We start from the raw sequence: 23,113 nt of genomic DNA on the forward strand, positions 1-23,113 counted from the left end.
CTTGTATTTTAGGATCAAATACCATGAAAAGAATACCAGACAAACAACTAATCTAGAAGTTAGATAAGTATGGTAGAGGGATGAACTACTTAAGTAGATTAAACATGACTTTGATATCAAAGTGTGGAATAGTTTGGAATGGATGGGTTACAAAGCTCCAGGGATCAATATTAGGACCAACTTTGTTCATTTTTATATGTCAGTGATTTGCAAGAAGTAACATGCAGTAAGCTTGTTATACAAAACTAGAGGGAGGGTCAGTCAATACAAAGAAGGAATGAAATGACTTGAGTAGACTAGGGACATAAGCAGATAAGCGGCTTATTCAATTCAGTGTGGAGGAAATATGAAGTACAAAGATTATCTCATGGTAGGCTGGGCTCGGTGGCTTATGTCTGTAATCCTAACACTTTGGGAGGCTGAGGCAGGTGGATTGCTTGAGCTCAGGAGTTCGAGACCAGCCTGAGCAACAATGTGGTGAAACCCCATCTCTACAAAAAATACAAAAATTAGCCGGATGTGGTGGCTCATGCTTGTAGTCCCAGCTACTTGGGGGGCTGAAGAAGGAGGATCGCTTGAGCTTAGGAGGTGGAGGTTGCAGTGAGCCAAGATGGCACCACTGCACTCTAGCCTGGGCGACAAAGTGAGACCTTGTCTCAAAAAAAAAAAAAAGAAAGAAAGATTATCTCAGTAATGTGAAATCAGAATGTTCAAAATAGAGTAAAAAAGTACAAACTCATGAGTTAGCAAGCATGCTAGAAACATAATAATTCCAATGCAATGAGTAAGACAGGAATATTAACTATAGAATTTAAAGAAATGCTTTTTTTTTTTTTTTGAGACGGAGTTTCACTCTTGTTGCCCAGGCTGGAGTGCAATGGGGTGATCTTGGCTCACTGCACCCTCCACCTCCCGGGTTCAAGCGATTCTCCTGCCTCAGCCTCCTGAGTAGCTGAGATTACAGGCGCACACCACCACACCTGGCTCAGTTTTGTATTTTCAGTAGAGACAGGGTTTCACCACGTTGGTAAGGCTGGTCTTGAACCCCTGACATCAGGTGATTCACCCACCTCAGCCTTCCAAAGTGCTGAGATTACAGGCGTGAGCCACCGCGCCTGGCCAAGAAATGCCACAGTTTTAATATACTAGACTAAGAAAATAACTCAGTGAAATATATGTAATTAGAGCAAAAATAAAGTCATTTGCTGTTAAAGATAACAGAACCTTTAAATTATGGGTGTTGGCCAGGCGTGGTGGCTCACACCTGTAATCCCAGCACTTTGGAGGCTGAGGTGGGCAGATCACCTGAGGTCGGGAGTTTGAAACCAGCCTAACCAAAATGGAGAAACCCCGTCTCTACTAAAAATACAAAATTAGTCGGGTGTGGTGGTGCATGCCTGTAATCCCACCTACTCAGGAGGCTGAGGCAGGAGAATCGCTTGAACCTGGGAGGCGGAGGTTGTGGTGAGCCAAGATTGCACCATTGCACTCTAGCCTGGGCAACAAGAGTGAAACTCCGTCTCAAAAAAAATAAAAAAAATAAAAAAATTATAGATGTTAATCAGTTCCAGAAATCTTAAATTAGGTGACTTCACCATCTATTATTGTTTTATAATTTATGTATACATTGTGCACATTTTATATATCAAACGGTTCATAACAAAAACATTCAAACATATCCTTATGTTTTTGATAGTTGGTTCAGCTGGTGAGTACCAGTTTTGTGGCCCCTTTACAATCAGCAGGACATATTACTAACAGTTTCTCCATTAAAATAAGAAGTCTGAACGTTTAATCCTAAAAAAATCCAAATTCATGGCTTGTTGAAATCAATGTATTGTTCAACAGATATCTATTAATTATCTTCTATTTGCTCAACACTGAAAAATTGTCTCCTTACTCTTTCATTACACAACGTGCCTCTTTTGATAAAGAATAAAAGTCTCACATTTTCCTTTAATATTTGAAATTCCAATAAGTTAAGTGTCATAGCTTTTAAAAACATCCCTATGGGACAAAGAGCTGTTTTATTTTCAAATGATACCTCTCCTTCCTTGGAAATCACTCCTTAAGAACCATAGAAAAAGAGTAAGATAATGCTTGTGCACAAAGTGCTTATCATTTAAATCGTGGTGACAATACTAAATCATGAATTAAGAGTAATATTAAGGGGTATACTCTAAGGTTAATGGAAAGTTAGAGATGAGGGAATGACCAATAGCTGGAAGCAGTGGCTTTTTAAATTTTTATTTTTGAGACACGGTCTCTGTCACCAAGGCTGGGGTGCAGTGGCACAATCACAGCTCACTGCAGCCTTGACCTCCCTGGGCTCAGTTGATCCTCCTGCCTTAACCTGCAGAGTAGCTGGGACTACAGGTGCACACCACTATGCCCAGCTAATTTTTGTATTTTTTGTAGAGATGGGGTTTTGCCACGATGCTAACGCTGGTCTTGAATTCCAAAGTGTTGAGATTATAGGTGTGAGCCACCACACCTGGCCAGCAGTGGCTTTATGGAAAGAGGTTAAGACTTGAACTGAAGCATGGGGAGGGGAGAAGGAAAATCCTGGTGGCAGAGGGCCAGGAAACTCTGTGGTTAGAGTGACTACAGGACAGTAAGGAGTTGGGAGAGATGACCTGATATGCATTAGATCATTTGAATCACTCAGGTTTTTTGAGCCAGGTTAAGGAAGATTAATTTGATGGTAGATATAGAACAGAAAGGAGCAGGAAAGTCTGGAGGCCTAAGGCAGCAGAAGTGGGCCAGGGCAAAGCATGCTTTGATCCCTTCCAGAAGGAGTTGACTGACCCCCCAGTGATTTCTGAATTAAGAAGGCAGTTCTTTGGCAAAGCATCTGATGTATTGTAGGCTCTGTTATTTCTCTTCTCTATTATTTGAATTTGTGTATGTTTATATTTTGCTTCTTGCTCTGTGGCCCAGGATGGAGGGCAGTGGTGCAATCATGGCTCACTGCAGCCTTGACCTCCTGAGCTCAAGGAATCCTCCCATCGCAGCCTCCCAAGTAGCTAGGACTGCAGGCATGCACCCCCATGCCTGGCTAATTAAAAAAATTTTTTTTGCAGAGTTGAGGTCTCAGTATGTTGCCTAGGCTAGCCTTGAACTCCTGGACTCAAGTGTACCTCCTGCCTTGGCCTCCCAAAGTGCTGGGAGGCATGCATCACTGTGCCTGGCCTATATTTTCTTTCTTTTTTTTTTGAGACGGAGTCTTGCTCTGTCGCCCAGGCTGGAATGCAGTGACACGATCTCGGCTCACTGTAAGCTCCAGCTCCCAGGTTCGTGCCATTCTCCTGCCTCAGCCTCCTGAGTAGCTGGGACTACAGGCACCTGCCACCACGCCCGGCTAATTTTTTTTGTATTTTTAGTAGAGACGTGGTTTCACCGTGTTAGCCAATACGGTCTCCATCTCCTGACCTCGTGATCCACCTGCCTCGGCCTCCCAATCCACCCGCCTCGGCCTCCCAAAGTGCTGGAATTACAGGTGTGAGCCACCGCGCCCAGCCCTATATTTTGTTTCTTAACTGGATATCGACTCCTTGAGGACAGGGACCATGCAGCATCTTGCAGAGCAGGATTCAATAAATGTGATTTCAATGAACAGGTAGCTGAGAGTGTCTGCAGGAAAACTTGGCAGCCAGCACCTGGTAAGTGGCTGCCTATGGGAGAGGGAAGGGAGGAGATGTTTCAAAGGTAATTTCCCATATGGGCTTCTGAGAGAATGATGGCCTCACTGTCACAGACAGAAGCATCAGAGGGGAGGAGGAGCTGGTTGTGTAGAGAAAGTTATGAGTTTAGCTTTGAACATTCTGAGTTTAAGGTGAAAGTGAGACATCGAAGACGAATTCACAGTGCTTAAAGATACAGAACAAGGCCGGGTGCGGCGGCTCACACCTGTAATCCCAGCACTTTGGGAGGCCGAGGCGGGTGGATCATTTGCGGTCAGGAGTTTGAGACCAGCCTGGGCAACATAATGAAACCCCGTCTCTACTAAAAATGCAAAAAAAATTAGCTGGGCATGGTGGCATGCGCCTGTGGTCCCAGCTACTCCGGAGGCTGAGGCAGGAGAATCGCTTGAACCCAGGAGGTGGAGGTTGCAGTGAGCTGAGATCATGCCAGTGCACTCCAGCCTGGGTGACAAGAGTGAAATTTTGTCTTAAAAAAAAAAAAAAAGGATATAGAACAAGAACTCAGGTGACAGGAGATAACTAGAGATTTGGGAGTGAGTTTGGAGATGAGGGCTGACATTGCAGAATGCTGTGTTTCCAGCTTCTGAAGAACAGCTCGGGGAACCAGAAACTGAAAAGAAACCCTAAAGCGGCACTGTCTGATAGCTACTAGCCACATGTGGCCATTCACATTTAACTTTAATTAAAATAAAAACAACCTTCAGTTCTTCAGTCACACTAGCCACATTTCCAAGTTCCTAATGGTCACATGTGGTCAGTGGCTATGGTAATAGGCAGTGCACACATAGAATATTTCCATCACCACAGGTAGCTTTTTATGGGACTGCACTGTAAAGATACAGAGAAATATGTATTTGAGAGAAAACCAGAAAGCTGATAATGTTCAAGGGAGGGGACAGTGTTAAGGAGGAAATGTTTACAGTGTCAAATGCTGAAATTGGGTGTAGAATTATATTAGGAAGGCAGCAGGAAGACAGCAAGTTACTGAGACTTTGGACAAGGAAAGGGAGGAAAGAAAAAAGATAGTAGCTAGGGACAACCACAGTCACATGGAGGATTTTTAAAGATAGGAAGGAATGTTTATCCTTCAAACATAGCTATGTTTGAAGACAAATGGACAAAGCCCTGTGAAGATGGTAAGAGTCCCCAAATCCAAGACTGCCCTTGCTTCTCTGTGGCTCTAGACTCAATTTGACGACAGTCTGTTGGCTATCCATCTCATGCAAGTCCTGCTAGCACCTCCAACTCAGCACATCTAAGACCAAACTCATAATGGCCCACCACTCACTCATGCCCTTTTAAGATCCTTTATTTCAGTTCATCTTTCCAGTTACCAAAAGCTGGGAAACTTAGTCATATTTGAATCATTCTCTTTTGCCTCCAGCCCTTTGATCAGTTACCTGGGCATACTTACTTACTGCAGTACTTTTCCTAACAGGTACTTTTTTTTTTTTTTTCTAGTTTAAAATAATGCTCATAGTATTTCAGGCAAAGAGAACAATATAGAGACTACAATAATAATATACTCAGCCTAGCTTAAGTGAAACTTGCAAATGTAAACAAAGCCCATGGGAAACTCATTCAAATGCCATTCTCCTCTTCATACCAAGGGTAATCACCATTTTAAATTTAGCACACCATTCCTTTGCAATTACAGTGTTACTACATATGTATATATCCATATATAGTATAGAATATAATTTGGTACATTTAAAAACTTTATATAAATACAGTGGTAGCATAGCATTTATTCTTCTATAACCAGCTTTTTTTCACACAATATTGAGATTTATCCATGATGGTCATCTCTTTTAATTAATTATGGATTGTTCTGTTTATATATTAATGCATATATTATACATATATACTTATGTGTGTATAGATTATACATATATATGTGTGTATAATTGCATTTTTTATTCCAGCTGTTTGGTTGGAATGGCGTGATGACACGGTGCAGCACTCAGCCATTTTAGGGGGAACTGGAAAAATTCTGTTCCTTAAAGCAGGTAAAAGCTGCCTTCAATATTTTCTACAATTCTATCCAATCTTCTCCTAACCACATCATTATTTTTTCCCCTTTCTCTTACCTTCTCTAACTAGGCTTTGGGTATCATTGACTCTTTTGAGATTAGTTGTTGTTTATATCTGGTTTATATGACCAAAGAAAATAAATTCTATTATCTAACTGAATCATAAAGTATGAATACACTCCATGCTGAAGGTTGTTGCTCCTCATTTAAGGACATCATGCTTTAATGGCTTGAGGTTATTTATTACTATTTTTGAGAAAGGACGAGATGAAATATAAGGGGGATTAAGTGTATTTAATGTAAACTAAAATGTTTCTGAAGTATGATAGTGATTATGTAGTAGAACGACTTAAGATCCTTGAAATCCAGTGTGAACAGGTTAAAGAGCTCTAGGATGGTTAAAAGTAAGGTCACAATAATAGAAACAAAGGTTATGTTCTTGAGACATTAATTTAGGTTGAATGATATAGAATTGTCACCTTTTAAGATAAAAAGCAGTCGAATACTGGCAATTTCATATGGTCCACTTGACAGATGTTCAGGAGGGAAGAAATGCAGAAGTAGGGAGTGTGAAGGAAAGGGCATAGGTCTCCAGGTGTGGTGCCGTTAACCAGGGCCATCACTTTTTACTACTGAATGGCTAGGCTCTTGCAGATGTAGATCAAACAGTATTTAGTTGTCTCTTCTCTTTGTAGGGAAGAAAGGGGTTGCAAAATATTCCATGCCAGCAGGTGTATAGAAGCCTTCAAGGATTTTTCACCGTCATCACATTTCCAAAGGATTTAAGAAAACTTAGAAAAACATATGACATTTTAAAAAGTGAGGAAATCGAGGATATGGGAAAATAAAGTGACATCTAGATCTCCTAATATGATGTAAACAATGGCCAGCACAGAATTTCCTCAAATCGTTTTGGAAGAAAAAGTATAAATAATATCCAGCACTGTGATTCTCTCCCTGCTAAGCAATTGCAGTTGTGGGTTACTATGTAAATGTAGCAGTAGGTGCCATTGAGAGGCAGCCTTCTAATAAGAAAATAAGTATTTTAATTAAGTTGTATTTTGGCCGGGCTCATGCCTGTAATCCCAGCACTTTAGGAGGCAGAGGCGGGTGGATCACAAGGTCAGCAGTTTGAGACCAGCCTGGTCAACATGGTGAAACCTCGTCTTTACTAAAATTACAAAAATTAGCCAGGCGTGCTGGCAGGCGCTACGTGATCCCAGCAACTGGGGAGGCTGAGGCAGCAGAATCGCTTGAAGCCGGGAGGCGGAGGTTGCAGTGAGCCAAGACCATGCCATTGTACTCCAGCCTGGATGACAGAGTGAGACTTCGTCAAAAAAAAAAAAAAAATTGTATTTCAAGATTTGACTATAATACTGAAATAGGTAGGAAAAGGTGTTCTTTCAAGAGACTATCTTCATTTCCAGCCATTTTTAAAAGATATTCCATGACAATAACTCAAGTGTGGTCTAAGAGGGTTCTCTGAATCTGACTAGAGTAGTGAGGGATGCTTTTGGTAGATGCATCTTTTGTTAAAAAATTTAAAAAACGCATACATATTTGTACATATTTACGGGGTACAGTGGTATTTTGATACATGCATACAGTGTTGTAATGATCAAATCAGAGTGTTTAGGGTATCTATCACTTTGGACATTTTTTTTCTGCCCCCTCTCCCCTGTCACCTTGAACATTTGTAATTTCTTATGTTGGGAACATTTCAAATCTTCCCTTCCAGTTATTTTGAAATATAAAATATATTGCTATTTACTATAGTCACCCTACTGTGCTATTGAACACTAGAACTTATTCCTTCTAACTGTATGTTTGTACCAATTAACCAGCCTCTCTTTGTCACCCTACCTCCATATGTATCTCTTAAAAGCATCGCATCAAAAGCAGTATAGTTAGTTCAGGTAGGTTTTTTTTTTTTTTAGACAGTCTCAGTCTTGCTGGAGTGTGGTGATGCCATCTCGGCTCACTGCAACCTCCATCTCCCAGGTCCAAGTGATTCTCCTGTCTCAGTCTCCTGAGTAGCTGGGATTACACGTGTGCGCCACCATGCCTGGCTAATTTTTGTATTTCAAGTAGAGACGGGGTTTCACTATGGCAGTGAGGCTGGTCTCGAACTTCTGACCTCAAGTGATCTGCCTGCCTCGGCTTCCCAAAGTGCTGGGATTACAGGTGTGAGCCACTGCGCTCAGCTAGGCTATTTTTTTCTTTTTCAGAAGTGTTTTTTTGTTTGTCAAAATGGTCTGTGGACGTGCCGTCCCCACCCCCGCCCCCAAAAAAGAAAAAAGACAATTCATGTCTCATATCATTTGCCAATTGGTATCAATGAAGAAATGAATTTAATTCCTGTGGCCAAGTACTTTGCTCTCTAGGTGGCTGGACTAACACTTTGCAAAAAGGGTATGGTGATAGTGTAGAACACATCCCCACTCCTGAAAAAAAACAAAAAAACGACTGAAAATGCCTGAAATATCCTTTCTAGGGAAAGAGCTACCTTCCACCCAAGAGGTCCAGGTAGGAACAGTGATAATAGTGACTTCCCTTCCTCTTTCCCAGTCCACTTATTTTCACCTGTCCTGCTCTTCAAGGCACCCATCTCTTTCTCCATTTCCCCCACCCCAAATCAGGTTATTTTGTCTTTTATTTCCTTAAAAGTTTTTGTTGTAAAATAGTACATAGGTTATACCATTCAACTTTGAAAGTGATTTTTCCACTTAAATATGAGACTACAAGGACTTACTATTAGTGGAGATGAACCCTATTCTTGGACGCAGAATTTTGAGTCTCGTTTCCGCATGTTTGTGGTTTTTAGGTTAATTCCCTGGAAATTCGATCTTTGTACAATTAAGAGCAAAGTAACCATACAATGTTTCTGATCCCGTGAGCATAGGCGGTTAAGTGCTTTGGAACTGGGATGCAAACTCACTATCTCACAAATGGATTACCTATTAAGTTAGGACACACAAAATCTGGTTAAAGTGCTTGGACTTCACAACCTCATCCACCAGCACATCACGTATCACACAAAATATAATAATCACAGTAATGGGAAAACTGAATCTTGAGCCAGATTTCTAAAAAAGAGGTGTTGTGGACAGTGTTTCCACCTCTTGAATTTAACTTCTTTCTTGGTAACTATACTTGAAGGTAACAGGGAGAGATGTCTCTTAGTTGGCAAAACAGAGACAGAAAACCTGAGCATTTTCCCCCAGGATGACAGCAAGATATCAAGGATGCCAAAAAAGGAAGGAGTGTTAACCTAATCCAGTAAGTGAAACAAGATTTTAAAATACAACAAAAATGTTCCAATGGGGAAAAAAGGTACTTCACCGGTTCACGACTTTAAAAAACGTTGGCAGTGGTTGATGGGCTTGTTTCAGGAGATACCTGACTTGGTACCAAGACGATAAAGAGGCCGGGAATAATACGTTTGTGCAGCAAAATGATTATGTGACCGATTTTTTAAAACACAGAATTCTGCCCCATTGAATACATATACATACCACAAGTAAAATAAAATATACTTTTAAGTGCCCGTTTTGGTGCCACTGGCCAAAATTAAAACTCTCCTTCCGTATGTGAGGTGACTTGAGATTTCTTTTTTGCTTTAAATGCCTGCCTTCAGGGTACGTGAAAGTCGGAGACCGGTTGGAAAGCTGGGCTAAGGGGGCTGGGAGCGAGATGGCTGTGACTGTGAATCAGAAAGCTGGATGTGTGAGAGAAAAATCCTCCTCCAGCCTCGGAGGGGGTGTCTCCCCTAATACCAGCTCCCTCCCCCCGGGCTTGTGGGGCGGGTCTGGTTTGCTCAGTAGCGGCAGCGGCCGCAGCAGCAGCCCCGGGGCTGAGCGGCGGTGGCCTCCTGGCAGCGCAGGGAAGCGGCAGTTCCAAGAGCGCGAGGCCCTGGGGAGATCCGGCCAAGGCTGCTGCCGGGATGGAGGAAGCGTCCAGTGGAGCAGAAGTCACCGGGGACGAATTTCCTCCCCAGCTCAGCTCCCCTACAGCTTGGCTAGGCCTGCTCCGAGCGCCTGCGAGGTGGAGGAGGCCTGCGCCTCGGGCCTGGCAGCGGCAGCCGGCGAGAGAGGCGGGCACAGCGGGGTAACCGGCGAGCCGTAGCCGCTCTCGGAAACCTACGCTGCCACGGCCGCTCATTGTCTCTCCCCTTCCACCCGGGGGCAAACAGGAAGCGCGCCGCCTGGCAGACCGACGGACGGGGACCTGGACCAATGAGCACAGCCGACGAACAGCACGGCGGCGAATGAGGGCCAAGAAGAGGGGCGGGAGTTCCGGGCGGGCTGTCACCCTCTTCCCCCCTTTTGGGCTGGAGGCTCCACCTTTTGTGTTTCCCGCACAGTCAATCAAAATAGGAAAAAAAAATCCCCGGACCGCTCCGGCCGTGTCCGCCGCCGCTTCCCGCATCCTCTCCCGCCGCCGCCGCCTTCGCTCCTCACCATGTGTAAGGCGGCGGGGAGCCCCGCCTGAGGTGCCCTAAACACACTATGACCGGTACGTAAAGCCGAGAGAGAGCAACCCTTGCTGCTGCCGCCGCCGCCGCTGCCGCCGACCACAGCCAGCCCGGGGCCGCTGCCGCCGGTCCTGGCCCCGTGTGTGCGACCGAGTGTCTGTGAGAGGCAGAAAGCTGCACTCCCCTGCGCCTCCCTCCCCTCCCTGCCAGCCACCGTCCACCCCCGAAGCCCCAGCAACGCCGTCTCCCCGCCAGGCCCCGGGGCGGGCGGCCCGGTCCGCCGGGAGCGCATCCCCCTGTGTGCGGGCGCGGGCGGGCGTGTGTGAGTGACTGACGGTGCGAGAGGAGCGAGCGCGAGTGAGAGCGAGCGGCGCGAAGGGAAAGGGGAGGAGAGGAGAGGGGGCAGGGGCAGCGCGGGGAGGAGGAGGAGGAGGGAAAGAGGAGGAGGAGGAGGGTTACAGGCAGCGGCGGGCGGGGGCAGCAGCAGGAGGGGAGGAGGGAGCCGCCGCCGCCGCCGCCGCCGGGGGGCGGGTGGGGGAGGGGAAGGGGCCTGGGTCCGGGCTTTGGGAGTAATTTCGCCTCGGCCCGCGGGCCCCCTCCCTCTCCGCCACCCGCCTTCCTCCCCACCCCCACCCCCCCCGCGCTGTGCCTGCAGCTCCCGAAAAGCCCGTGAAACAAGAGGAAATGGCTGCCTTGGACGTGGATAGCGGCGGCGGCGGTGGCGGCGGCGGCGGCCACGGCGAGTATTTGCAGCAGCAGCAACAGCACGGAAACGGCGCGGTGGCGGCGGCGGCGGCGGCCCAGGTGAGGAGCGGCTGAACCCCGGCCCGGCTCCCCCCTCGCGCCGCTTTCTCCTCCCCTCGCCTCTCCCCTCCCTCCTCGCCTCACCCCTCCCTCCTCGCCTCTCCCCTCCCTTCCACTCCCCTCCCCCCGCCCCGGGAGCTGCCCGCCCGAGGCGCCAACGCTCCGACCCCGCCCGCGCCGCCCCGCCTCGCCCGCCTGCCGCCTTTTTGTGCGCGTGTGAGTGTGGGCCCCAGCGTGCCCTCCTGGGGGTGGGTTCCGGGCGGAAGGCGGAGGCCCGGCGCGCAGCCCGCCGCCCGCCTGCCCGCGGACCGGGGAGCCGGGGTGCGTGGAGCGGGGGACTCCAGGCGGGGGCCGGCGGCGGGACCAGGAGGAGGAGGAGGAGAGTGCGGGCTGGCGCTCGCCCGGGCGCAGTCGGCGGGGACCGAGTCGTACTTCCTGTGCGAGCGGCGGCCCGGCCCTAACAGCCACCCCCTCCCCCTGTCTCCCTCTCTGAACCCGCCCATTGGGGGTAGGACACTCAGCCGTCACCGCTCGCTCTGCTGGCCGCTACCTGCAGCAAGATAGGGCCGCCATCGCCGGGCGACGACGAGGAGGAGGCGGCCGCCGCAGCCGGGGCCCCCGCCGCCGCCGGAGCGGTAAGTCCCGCGCGCGGCCCGCCCCCGCCGAGGCCGGGCGCCCGCCATCCCGGACCCGTGGCGCGCCCGCCCAAAAGGCCTCCCCGGCGCCCGCGCTTCCCCCGACCCGCACGGGCCGCTGGGCTCCAGGGCGCCCTTTCCTGCTCTTTCGCATCCCTGTTTGGATCTGAAGCCAGCCCAGGCTTTCTCGAAATTGTCACTGCGGCACCTCGCGCAAAATCTTCACAAAATGAAGTCTGAGAGGGCGGGGGTAGAGGACTCCAAAATGGATGTTTGAGCAATTCATATCAGTGCTGAAAACTCCTTCGCTGAACACTACAAAATTTTCAAGCACAGCCTATCGGCGGCCATAGATAGTATCAACTAGAGGCAGTGTCTTTAGTTTTTAGTATTTTTGAACCTGGAGCATTTTCTTTTGGAAGTTACAGGATCTTACTGCTTTAAATCATACATTATTAAAAAAAATTGAGGGTTTATTCTTTGAATTACCCTTTTGTATGCAGGAGTGAACACTCTGCTTTTTTAGTGACCATTCAAAATGGTTGAATTTTAGTTTTTGCAGACTACTACTTAAATTTGCAGTGACTTTCTTTTTTGTAAGGGGGGGCGAGTGAAACATTTAGCAGCCTTTGAAATTAGCAACTTGCTTAGATAGTACTTTAGCTTTTGAAACTGAGTATGACTATCAGTGTTAGAAAAGTATATGTAAGGAATTGTATTTACATGCATACTAGTAGTACAGTACTTACAGTTGAATTTGGTTGGCAAAAGTATGTTTTCATTTTATTACGACTGCTAGTCAGGTAAGATGTGGTGGGGTTCTTTCTGTAGTGTTTTCAGTGTCTGGGGCAAGGGGAGGAGCTCGCCTGTGTTATATGAGAGGTTAATACAAATAGGATAGGAACAGTTTTAGACTGTTAATTGTGAATTTTACATTTGGATCATCACTGTTGTGTAGATTTGTTCATCTATTAAAATAATGGAAACCCTCTCGTGTGTGTGTGTGTGTGTGTGTGTGTGTGTGTGTGTGTGTGTGTGTGGTGGGTCATAGGAATTGATTTGTGGAGTGATACTTTGAATAGTCACTGAAGACAGAAGTTTGGTATTTGGTATAGTTTACAGCAAATGCTTAGTATGTCCAGGTATTTTTTTTTTTTTTAAGTTAAACCAGTATTAGGCTATTATTGGTAAATAGATTTGTAATTTTAGTGCTTCGTTATAGGGGATGTGAATAGTTTTAATGTCTTGTTTTTTCATAAGCAGATTAAGATGTAAAAATGTAAAATCATGTTAGGCATTGTTATTTTTAAATACATTTATGTATTGGTACGCCTTTTTTTCACCTCATTTCAGCTTCACTGAGGGTTGGTAGATTTTTTTATGAACTGTATCCCTCTAGTTCCGAAGTGCCAAAACAAATTGACTGTATCTTAAAAAACTACTGCATAAGTAAAATTAAAAAGCAGATTGCTTCTACTGATCTTTTTTGTATTTCAAATGGAACAGAACTTTTCTTGTAACTGTAATGTGTAAAGTTTAGATACCAGTTTACAGATGGGGGAGGGGAGAAGTAAGGAAGTATGGGTGAAAAATATGTGTATGTACATATATATGTGAGTCTGAGGCCCAAGGATAGAATACTGTCTCCAGCCTTAGCCAGCTGTGGCCATATACTTGTAGGGAAGTTTCCAGGCTTCTTCAGCTGCTTCTCTGAATTACCAAATCACTCCTGACAACACATATTCTGCCAGATGAACACGAACTAGAATCAATCTGATAAATCTGAGATTTATCAATCAAATACATCATGATTTGCCAATCATTGTAAAATGAAAATAGTTTTGCCTAAAAAAAAAAAAACCCAAACCATATATTTCTTTATGATGTCTGATACCTGCACCCAAGATTTTTCACTTTGAGTAAAATTGGTAAGACTGACTTGTGTGTATTTGCCTTAGCAAATAGAAAATTTGCTAAAAATTTATTTTTCCAGTGCAAATGTGAACTTAAGACATTTTTTCAGCACATCTTAGAAAAGGAAGGAAATTCACTTGAGTTCATGGGCTTAGATAATGTTTTATTACTCAAATGACTGGGAATTATGAGAGGTTATAGCTGTGTTTTTAAATAATTGTATTTTGGAATAATTTTAAATTTATAGAAAAGTTGGAAATACAGAACTGAGTCATCTCATACCCTTCATCCAGCTTCCCCTAATGTTAGGATAATGATGATACATTTGTCCAATGAACACTGGTATGACATTACTAACTAGGCTTTGTTTGCATTTCACCAGCTTTTCCACTAATGTCCATTTTCTCTTCTGGGATCCAGTCCAGGATTCCACATTGCATATATATTGTTGTGTTTAAACAAATGGAAATATACACATACAGATTAACTTTATGCCAGTTTAGCTTGGTATTTTGAGATTAAAAGGGCCTTGAAAAGCCAATCAACTGTGCTGAAGATTGTTTTTAATATTTGGATTTTGAATTTGGAATTTGTCATAAAAGAGGATCCTAGCCAAGGGTGTTTGGTTGCCCACAGTACATTGCTGAAGAAGTCTAGTCACAAAGCAGTCTCGTATATAATGTCCTACAACATGGACTCTGAAAGATGGTTTTATAGCAACGCTCCTTTGTACTTAAGTTGTGGCTAATTTCTTAAGTTGTGGCTAATTTTAGTAGTAAACCAGGAAATAGAAAAAAGTAGACCTTTGTGCAAGTATTAACTTTGACCAGTTTGCGTTTATGTGAACTTGTGGATTATTAATTTACTTCATTTTTACTTCAGTGGAATAAAATAAGTGACTATTTATTTTTATTTTTATTTTTTTTTGAGGCAGAGTGTCATTCTGTTGCCCAGGCTGGAGTGCAGTGGCACGATCTCGGCTCACTGCAAGCTCTGCTTCCCGGGTTCACGCCATTCTCCTGCCTCAGCCTCCCGAATAACTGGGACTACAGGCGTGTGCCACCATGCCCAGCTAATTTTTTTTTTGTATTTTTAGTAGAGACGGGGTTTCACTGTGTTAGCCAGGATGGTCTCGATCTCCTGACCTCGTGATCCGCCCACCTTGGCCTCCCAACGTGCTGGGATTACAGGCGTAAGCCACTGCGCCTGGCCTAAAATAAGTGACTATTGTGAAAGTGATTGCCTGATCTTTGGTTTAGGTTGTAAATTTAGTGTTCCTTAATTTGGCACATAAACGTTGAGCTAAAAAATAAGTAATAGCTTACTTCAAAAAAGTTATTTTGCCATTATTTAAAATAAGACCTGTGCTGTCATTGTAACTAATTCATTGGGTAGGGTAATTCTATTTGAAGTCTGTTTCAGTTCTTCTAGTGCTCTTTGAAGATTTTAAGAAACTTGAATATTTGCCTAAGTTCTTAGTTTGTTTCCACCTCAGCTTCCCAAAAACTTGTTCTTGTTTCCAGTTACACTCCTTCCTTTCCTATTTCTGGCTTTCGTAAAGGCATTCGTGGGAACTAAGTTAATAATCATTTCCAAATGCTATGTAATAGGTGGTGTGAATTTTTTCTTTTTCCGTTTCCACAGGTATATTTGTATGTAGAGAGACTTAGAGTGCCTTAGTTACAACTTTTTACCGTACTAACGCCAACATTCATGTTAGATGGTGTTTTTGTTTGTTTTTTGAGAAAGGCTTGCTTTGTCTCCCAGGCTGGAGTGCAGGTGTGTGATTACAACTCACTGCAACCTCAACCACTGGGGCTCAATTGATCCTCCCACCTCAGCCTCCCTAGTAGCTGAGACTACAGGCATATGCCACCATGCCTGGCTAATTTTTGTATTTTTTGTAGAGATGGGGTTTCGCCATGTTGCCTAGGCTGGTCTTGAACTCTTAGACTCAAAGGATCCACCCGTCTAGGTTTTGTTTGTTAATTGTCCGGTAAGAATATTAGGTACTGAGAGAAACACTGGTGGATTTTTAATTTGGTTTGTAAACTTATGTAGACGTAAGTTATGTAGAGGATTATCTTGCTTCTAAACCAAATTCTAGTTCTCATCTAGATTACCTGTTTTAATTTTTTTAATTTTTATTTTTTTGATACTGAGTCTCGCCCTGTCACCCAGGCTGGAGTGCGGTTGCGGAATCTCGGCTCACTGCAGTCTCCGCCTTCCAGGCCCAAGCCATTCTTCTGCCTCAGCCCCCGAGTAGCTGGGACTACAGATATACACCATGCCTGGCTAATTTTTGTCTTTTTAGGAGAGGCGGTGTTTCATCATGTTGGTCAGGCTGGTCTCGAACTCCTGACCTCAAGTGATCTGCCCGCCTCAGCCTCCCACAGTGCTGGGATTACAGGCGTGAGCCACCGGCCCTGCCATGGTTGTATGTTTTTAAATCTCCTTTTATTCTTTTGTTTCTGTAGTGTTTCCAGTAGTCTAACATCAAACATTTTTCAAACTTTTTTTTTTTTTTTTTTGGTCCCAGATGATTTTCTGATTTATTCCTCTCCCATTTGATATTTAGTGTACTTTATCTCTTTTAGTGGTATATTGCTGATGAAATTTGTTTTACAAATGATTGCGCTTTACAAGGCTTTGTAGTTTTGAAATAATTTGGAGCTGATTCATTGTGGAATTGTGGAAATAAATAGGCTTAAAATTGGTTTAGACTTTTTCATAGAAGGCTCTTAATACCTCAAAATTTGTTTTGATCCGTTCTGTCATTGTGTTTGCAGTGATTTTAAAGTAAAATAACTATTCATTCAGTAAATATATATTGATCTACTGAGTGCCGGGAATTGTGCTAGGCTAATTTTAATGGATCTTTTTCAAATCTATTCTCATAATCTTAGCAATCACAATGATCTTGGGATTACACAGTGCTCAATAGTTGATAAAATCTAATATTTTTCTTCTGGTTCTTATGACCCTGCAAGGTATTGTTTTTCCAGTTGTTGACATGAGGAAATTGAGTTGCTCTAACTCACACAATTCCACAGTGTAGCCAGAACTAGAACTCAGTTCTGAGCTTTTTTTTCTTGTGTAATATATTCTTTGTCGAGTGTAGTTTTAGCATAAATCATCTAGTTTTCTGATTCAATGTGTGAGTGTAGTTTTAACATAAATCATCTAGTTTTCTGATTCAATGTGTTTTTTCCATTCCATTTAGAAAATAGGGTATTTAGCAAATTTTTTTAAAACTGCAAATTTATTAAATTAAAAAAGTCCCTTTTCTTCTTTTTTCCCATCGTTGTGCTTCACAGCTATTTTAATAATGCTTTTCATTTCAGGCTTATTCAGAAAAGTTTGGAATACATCACTTTGCTCTAGGTTTAGAGATTTTCCTTCAATTAATGGCCTGAATTGCTGGGAAAAATGGCACTACAGTTTATTTTTATCTAGCTTCTGGAGAGGGGATGACTTGGGCAATATTTACTCAGATTTGTCATTTGAGTTAGCTGTATTTATTTTTAAGGAATTTCTTGACTAGAAAGCTGTTCAATGATGGTTGAATATCTGCCTTTATTACTATTTTGTAAAAAAAAAAAAAAAACTTCAGATGCTATAAATTTGACTTTTTTTTTAAAGAAAGGAAAAGGGACAAAATGCCAGTATTATAATATTAATTTGTGTCTGAGTTACTATATTCTTTGATAAAAGTTCAATACTTGTAAATTTTATGCTGGTCAGAAAAAATTTCGGTGGATCCTCCCGGTGAGCAATAATCTTAAGAAGATAAAGATTGGATTTTAGACACACTTTAGTGTAGATTTTAGTATATAGATTTAAATATTTGTAGTTTACTTAAAATGCCAGGAGACCGAAATGAAACATTTGTCACTGTAATGTGAGGAAAGGTGACTTAACATTGTAATTTCCATACCTGATTGAAGTTGCAGAGTGACACGTGACTTTAATGTCTGATCCTTCATTTTAAAATTATTTAGTAAATATAATTTAAGTGTATTTAAGACAGATCACTATTTTAGTTCAGGCCTAGAGATTTGTATTGGGTTCCACAATTTCTCAGCCTTTAGTCTCTTCTCTCTTTCTTTTGGTCTCCTTCATTGAGCCTCAGTTTATCTTTATAAAACAGATGTGATTGCACCACTCACTTGCTTATAAACCTTTTATAGCTTTCACTCACTATCTGTAGGATAAAGTCCAAACATTTAGTGATCTGTGAAGCCATTTACAAGCCTTGATAAAAATATCTAGTCCCCATTACTTTCCTCTATGAATATGAGCCTTTTTTGGGATCTTTTCTTCAACTCCAAACTGCATATTATTATTTAGGGTTTCTTTTTGTCTGTGATTTTATTGTTTCTGTGCTTTTATTAGTGCCTCTTTTTTAACTGACTACAGGAAAATCTTATATTCTAATATTACTTTGAAATATCTCTATATGAAATCTTTTTTTTACTCTTGTATCTTCCACAGAGAGTTTTGATCATATGACTAGTCTATGCTACTTTTCACATTGTATTAGCATGGATGTGTGTATGTCTGCTTGGATTGGCAGTGAACCGTTTGACGATTGGGATTTGTATGTCATGGGTTTACTCGTGTGTATTTCATCTTGGTAAATTACGTTCAAATGTTTGAATTGAGTCATTTAACTGTGGTTCATCCACCGAAATAACTGTATATATTTCTCAACTATGTCTTCATGAAAATTAGGTAGTGAGTTTCTTTAAGAAACTTAAGGTTTTTTTGTTTATCATATTTGCATTAAGTTTTATGGAATGGTTTATGTTGAGAGAACTGTGTATGTCTCAACTGATTTTTATGGTCCCATTGAAATTCCCATTGAGAATATAATGAAACCCTAGATTATCTTTCTCTCCCTCAAATTGTATTAATACTTTGTCAGAAAGTTGGCATGCTGTTTTAAAGGGCTTCCTTGAAGCCTAATCATGGATCTTAGGTTGACAGTTCTGGGCTAGATAGGCTTATGTTCCCATTGTCTAATGATACATGGAGTTACTGAACTCACAGGTAGATCTAGAAGGAAGTAGGAGAAGGATGGCTTTATTTTGATGATAAATTACATAGGTCTTATTCCCTGTGTCTTTGCCATCGGTCTTGGGGGTAGGAATGACACAAACATGATCCAGTGTTTAAGGGCCTGTGTTTTGGAGTTAAGCTTAGCCTAGTTTTAAATCCTGTCTTGTCTGTTTGATAGCTATGTGATTTTGTCCCTCAATTTTCTCAGCTGTGAAATAGGGATAATACCTATCTCATAGGATTATTTTAAGGAGTAAATTACATAATCCTGAAAACCCTTCTGATAGTACTTGGCATATAAAAGAAAACCTTAAATGTTAGACATTATTGCTATTATTCCCTTAAAAAAATCTACTCTTGGACGTTGACATGTAGGGTTTTATTGCTTTCTGCTTTTCTACATTGGGTTTTTTCCAATCTTGCCTAATCCATAAACTATGGGGATGATAACTGAGCTTCTAGCAGGTCCAGAAGTATACAGACTGTGGCCTTACTTACTATTCTAAGTTTGCAGAAGAATGCCATACACCAGAATACAAAAGGTATATGCCAGGCATTCTCCTGAAAACTTAGAATAGTAAGTAAAGTCACAGTGTGTATGCTCCAGCTTCTGATCCTAGAAAAACCTTTCAAATGGGGCTATGTTGTCATGTGGTCACAGGGCAATGACTTTTTCTCATTGTTTTTTTAAGGTCTTTATTTTTCGTTAGTTCATGGAAAAAGTAAAGAGTTTGATAGCTTAATGGAATAGCCCTAGCCATGAGTTTACTTTAGAGTATGTTAATAGATGCCACAAAAGAGTAGATTTCATTATTTGATTTTAGGTTTATAGCAATAATAAATCTTTTCTAACTCGGATGACTTCATACACTATGCTGTTTCCTTTTTACACACAAATATAATGCACCTGATTTAGTCATAGCCATCTCCACTGTTTTGTATTTTAACTCTATAGTGTTAGAGATCATAGATGCAGGACTAGAAGATTGGTCTGTGGTTGTGATGAACATTCTGAGAATTTTTTTTATCCCATTCAAATAGGATGAATTGTCTTTGCAGTAACAAAACAGGAAGTGATAATTATTGTAGTTCATGTAGTACTGCTACTGTATTTGAACTCTATTGTATTTTAAGATAAGTTGAATTTTCAGGTAGTAGGATTTATACCAGTTTTTAGAATTTTTTGAGGGTTGGTTTAAATATACCACAAATATATCACCTTTTTGTATTCTTCATCCAGACAGGTGATTTGGCTTCTGCACAATTAGGAGGAGCACCAAACCGATGGGAGGTTTTGTCAGCCACACCTACAACTATAAAAGATGAAGCTGGTAATCTAGTACAGATTCCAAGTGCTGCTACTTCAAGTGGGCAGTATGTTCTTCCCCTTCAGAATTTGCAGAATCAACAAATATTTTCCGTTGCACCAGGATCAGATTCATCAAATGGTACAGTGTCCAATGTTCAATATCAAGTGATACCACAGATCCAGTCAACAGATGGTCAGCAGGTTCAAATTGGTTTCGCAGGCTCTTCAGATAATGGGGGTATAAATCAAGAAAGCAGTCAAATTCAGATCATTCCTGGCTCTAATCAAACCTTACTTGCCTCTGGAACACCTCCTGCTAACATCCAGAATCTCCTACCACAGACTGGTCAAGTCCAGGTTCAGGGAGTTGCAATTGGTGGTTCATCTTTTCCTGGTCAAACCCAAGTAGTTGCTAATGTGCCTCTTGGTCTGCCAGGAAATATTACGTTTGTACCAATCAATAGTGTCGATCTAGATTCTTTGGGACTCTCGGGCAGTTCTCAGACAATGACTGCAGGCATTAATGCCGATGGACATTTGATAAACACAGGACAAGCTATGGATAGTTCAGACAATTCAGAAAGGACTGGTGAGCGGGTTTCTCCTGATATTAATGAAACTAATACTGATACAGATTTATTTGTGCCAACATCCTCTTCATCACAGTTGCCTGTTACGATAGATAGTACAGGTATATTACAGCAAAACACAAATAGCTTGACTACATCTAGTGGGCAAGTTCATTCTTCAGATCTTCAGGGAAATTATATCCAGTCGCCTGTTTCTGAAGAGACACAGGCACAGAATATTCAGGTTTCTACAGCACAGCCTGTTGTACAGCATCTACAACTTCAAGAGTCTCAGCAGCCAACCAGTCAAGCCCAAATTGTGCAAGGTATTACACCACAGACAATCCATGGTGTGCAAGCCAGTGGTCAAAATATATCACCACAGGCTTTGCAAAATCTTCAGTTGCAGCTGAATCCTGGAACCTTTTTAATTCAGGCACAGACAGTGACCCCTTCTGGACAGGTAACTTGGCAAACGTTTCAAGTACAAGGGGTCCAGAACTTGCAGAATTTGCAAATACAGAATACTGCTGCCCAGCAAATAACTTTGACGCCTGTTCAAACCCTCACACTTGGTCAAGTTGCGGCAGGTGGAGCCTTCACTTCAACTCCAGTTAGTCTAAGCACTGGTCAGTTGCCAAATCTACAAACAGTTACAGTAAACTCTATAGATTCTACTGGTATACAGCTACATCCAGGAGAGAATGCTGACAGTCCTGCAGGTGAGTCTTAAGTTATGTCATGCCATCAGTAAGTTCAGTGATAATACATAGAGGGAAATTTTTTGCTTTAGGTATTTATCAGCATCAGGCTCACATTAGAAGTAACGATCAATGTTTGTATGAAAATATGTTTGTATGAAAGTAGACATCAAAGTATCTTCCAAATTATTCTTTGAAAATTTGTAGGTTTTGAAGTTAGTGATTCATTTTTCTATTATGCCAATTGCATTTATAGTTTTTTCTTTATATTTGTTTTGACATCTGATTGGTATTGTCAGGCATTATAAAATTTTTATTTGGCAGGTAGGGTGTCTTGGTTGGCCTTAGCGTGATGTGAATTAAAATTTTTATGCATTATATTTGGTTGAGGAGTCAGGTTGGTATAGTGAAAACATGGTACAGGGAGTAAATATGCCTCAGCCACTTGCTAGGTGTGTGATTTTGACCAAGTTATTTTTCTTTTGCAAAGTCAGTTTCCTTGTTGTGTAAAATGGAGGTGTTGCACTAAGTAACTGTCTAGGTGACCTTCCAGACCAAGAATTCTTTGATTCTGTGATAGTGGGCATTAAACTTAGCTGTGCTAGAAATAGTTGTCAATGGTATGAGTAGACATTTCAGAAGTCTACTCTTTGAATGTTGTATAAGAATTAAATAATAAAGTTTAAAAAGAGATAGTGTCATTTTTATCCTATTAATGTTGTCTGTCTAGATAACATTTGGTTGAATGTTTTGTTGTGCAGTAAATCCTGAACTTTATTACTTTAATTCTGTTTTGTATTTGGATTTCTGTGGAGATTGTATTACTAACATTCATTCACCAGGTCAGTGATTCTAAACTCTTAAATTGGGACACTTTAACTGAACTGATTGACATAACTCCCATCACCATTTAAAGATTACCTTTTTTCTTTTGATAAATTTGTGATACATGCTTAGAAAATTGGAATGGTCTTAGAACCTCAGATCTGTATTTGGAAATCCTTTAATTGCATTTGAGCCTTCTGAAGCTGTGATTTTTTTTTTTTTTAGGGGTTGGGATTAGGATTTCTGTAACTGGTTTAGAGCGGTAGTTTTTTTTTTTTTTTTTTTTTTTTTTTGAGATGGAGTCTCACTCTGTCACACAGGCTGGAGTGCAGTGGTGTGATCTTGGCTCACCGCAACCTCTGCCTTCTGGGTTCAAGCAATTCTCGTGCCTCAGCCCCTCGAGTAACTGGGATTAGCTCCTGAATAACTGGGATTACAGGTGCACGCCACCACATCCGGCTAATTTTTGTATTTTTAATAGAGGTGAGGTTTCACCATGTTGGCCAGGCTGGTCGCAAACTCCCGACCTCAAGTGATCCGCCAGCCTCGGCCTCCCAAAGTGCTGGGATTACAGGCGTGGGCCTCCCAAAGTGCTGGGATTACAGGCGTGAGCCACCATTCTGCTCCTGGCCTAGAGCAGTAGTTCTTAAAATGTGATCTGTGGACCATTGGATATCCCTGAGATGCTCTCAGAGGGCCTTCACATCAAGCCACACTAAGAAGTTGTTTGCCTTGTTCTCTGTGTTGACACTTTCAGTGGTGGTGGATAAAACTACTTGTGTCTTAGCATAAATCAAGGCAGTGACAGCAAACTCTAATAGTTATTGCTGTATTCTTCGTGACCATGCACTTGCAGTTAAAAATCCGAGTTTCACTCAAGAATGACCTTGATGAACCAGTAAGAAAAGATACTTACTGAATCTTGACCCTTGAGGGCTGCGTGTATTTTAAAAAATAATAGCTTTATTGGGATATAACTCACATACCATAAAACTCACTCTTTATACAATTCACTGGTTTTAACTGTGGTCATAGAGTTGTACAGCCATCATCACTATGTAATTTCAGAGCATTTTTATTACCT

The 23,113-nt window shown here is 42.2% G+C and overlaps 1 protein-coding gene across 1 annotated transcript in view; it reads left to right on the forward strand.

Annotated features, from left to right (window-relative positions):
* The first annotated feature begins 9,609 nt into the window (after positions 1-9,609).
* Positions 9,610-23,113, forward strand: part of SP3 (Sp3 transcription factor) — a 51,701-nt gene continuing 38,197 nt past the window's right edge. The window contains exons 1-4 of the mRNA XM_032755342.2: positions 9,610-10,252; positions 10,867-11,015; positions 11,528-11,650; positions 19,866-21,225. Of these exons, the coding sequence (XP_032611233.1) occupies positions 10,246-10,252; positions 10,867-11,015; positions 11,528-11,650; positions 19,866-21,225 (1,639 nt within the window). The 5' untranslated portion in view covers positions 9,610-10,245. The remainder of the gene's footprint in view (positions 10,253-10,866; positions 11,016-11,527; positions 11,651-19,865; positions 21,226-23,113) is intronic.

The sequence above is a fragment of the Hylobates moloch genome, unplaced genomic scaffold, assembly GCF_009828535.3.
Source record: "Hylobates moloch isolate HMO894 unplaced genomic scaffold, HMol_V3 SCAFFOLD_1, whole genome shotgun sequence".
In the NCBI taxonomy this organism is placed as follows: Eukaryota; Metazoa; Chordata; class Mammalia; order Primates; family Hylobatidae; genus Hylobates; species Hylobates moloch.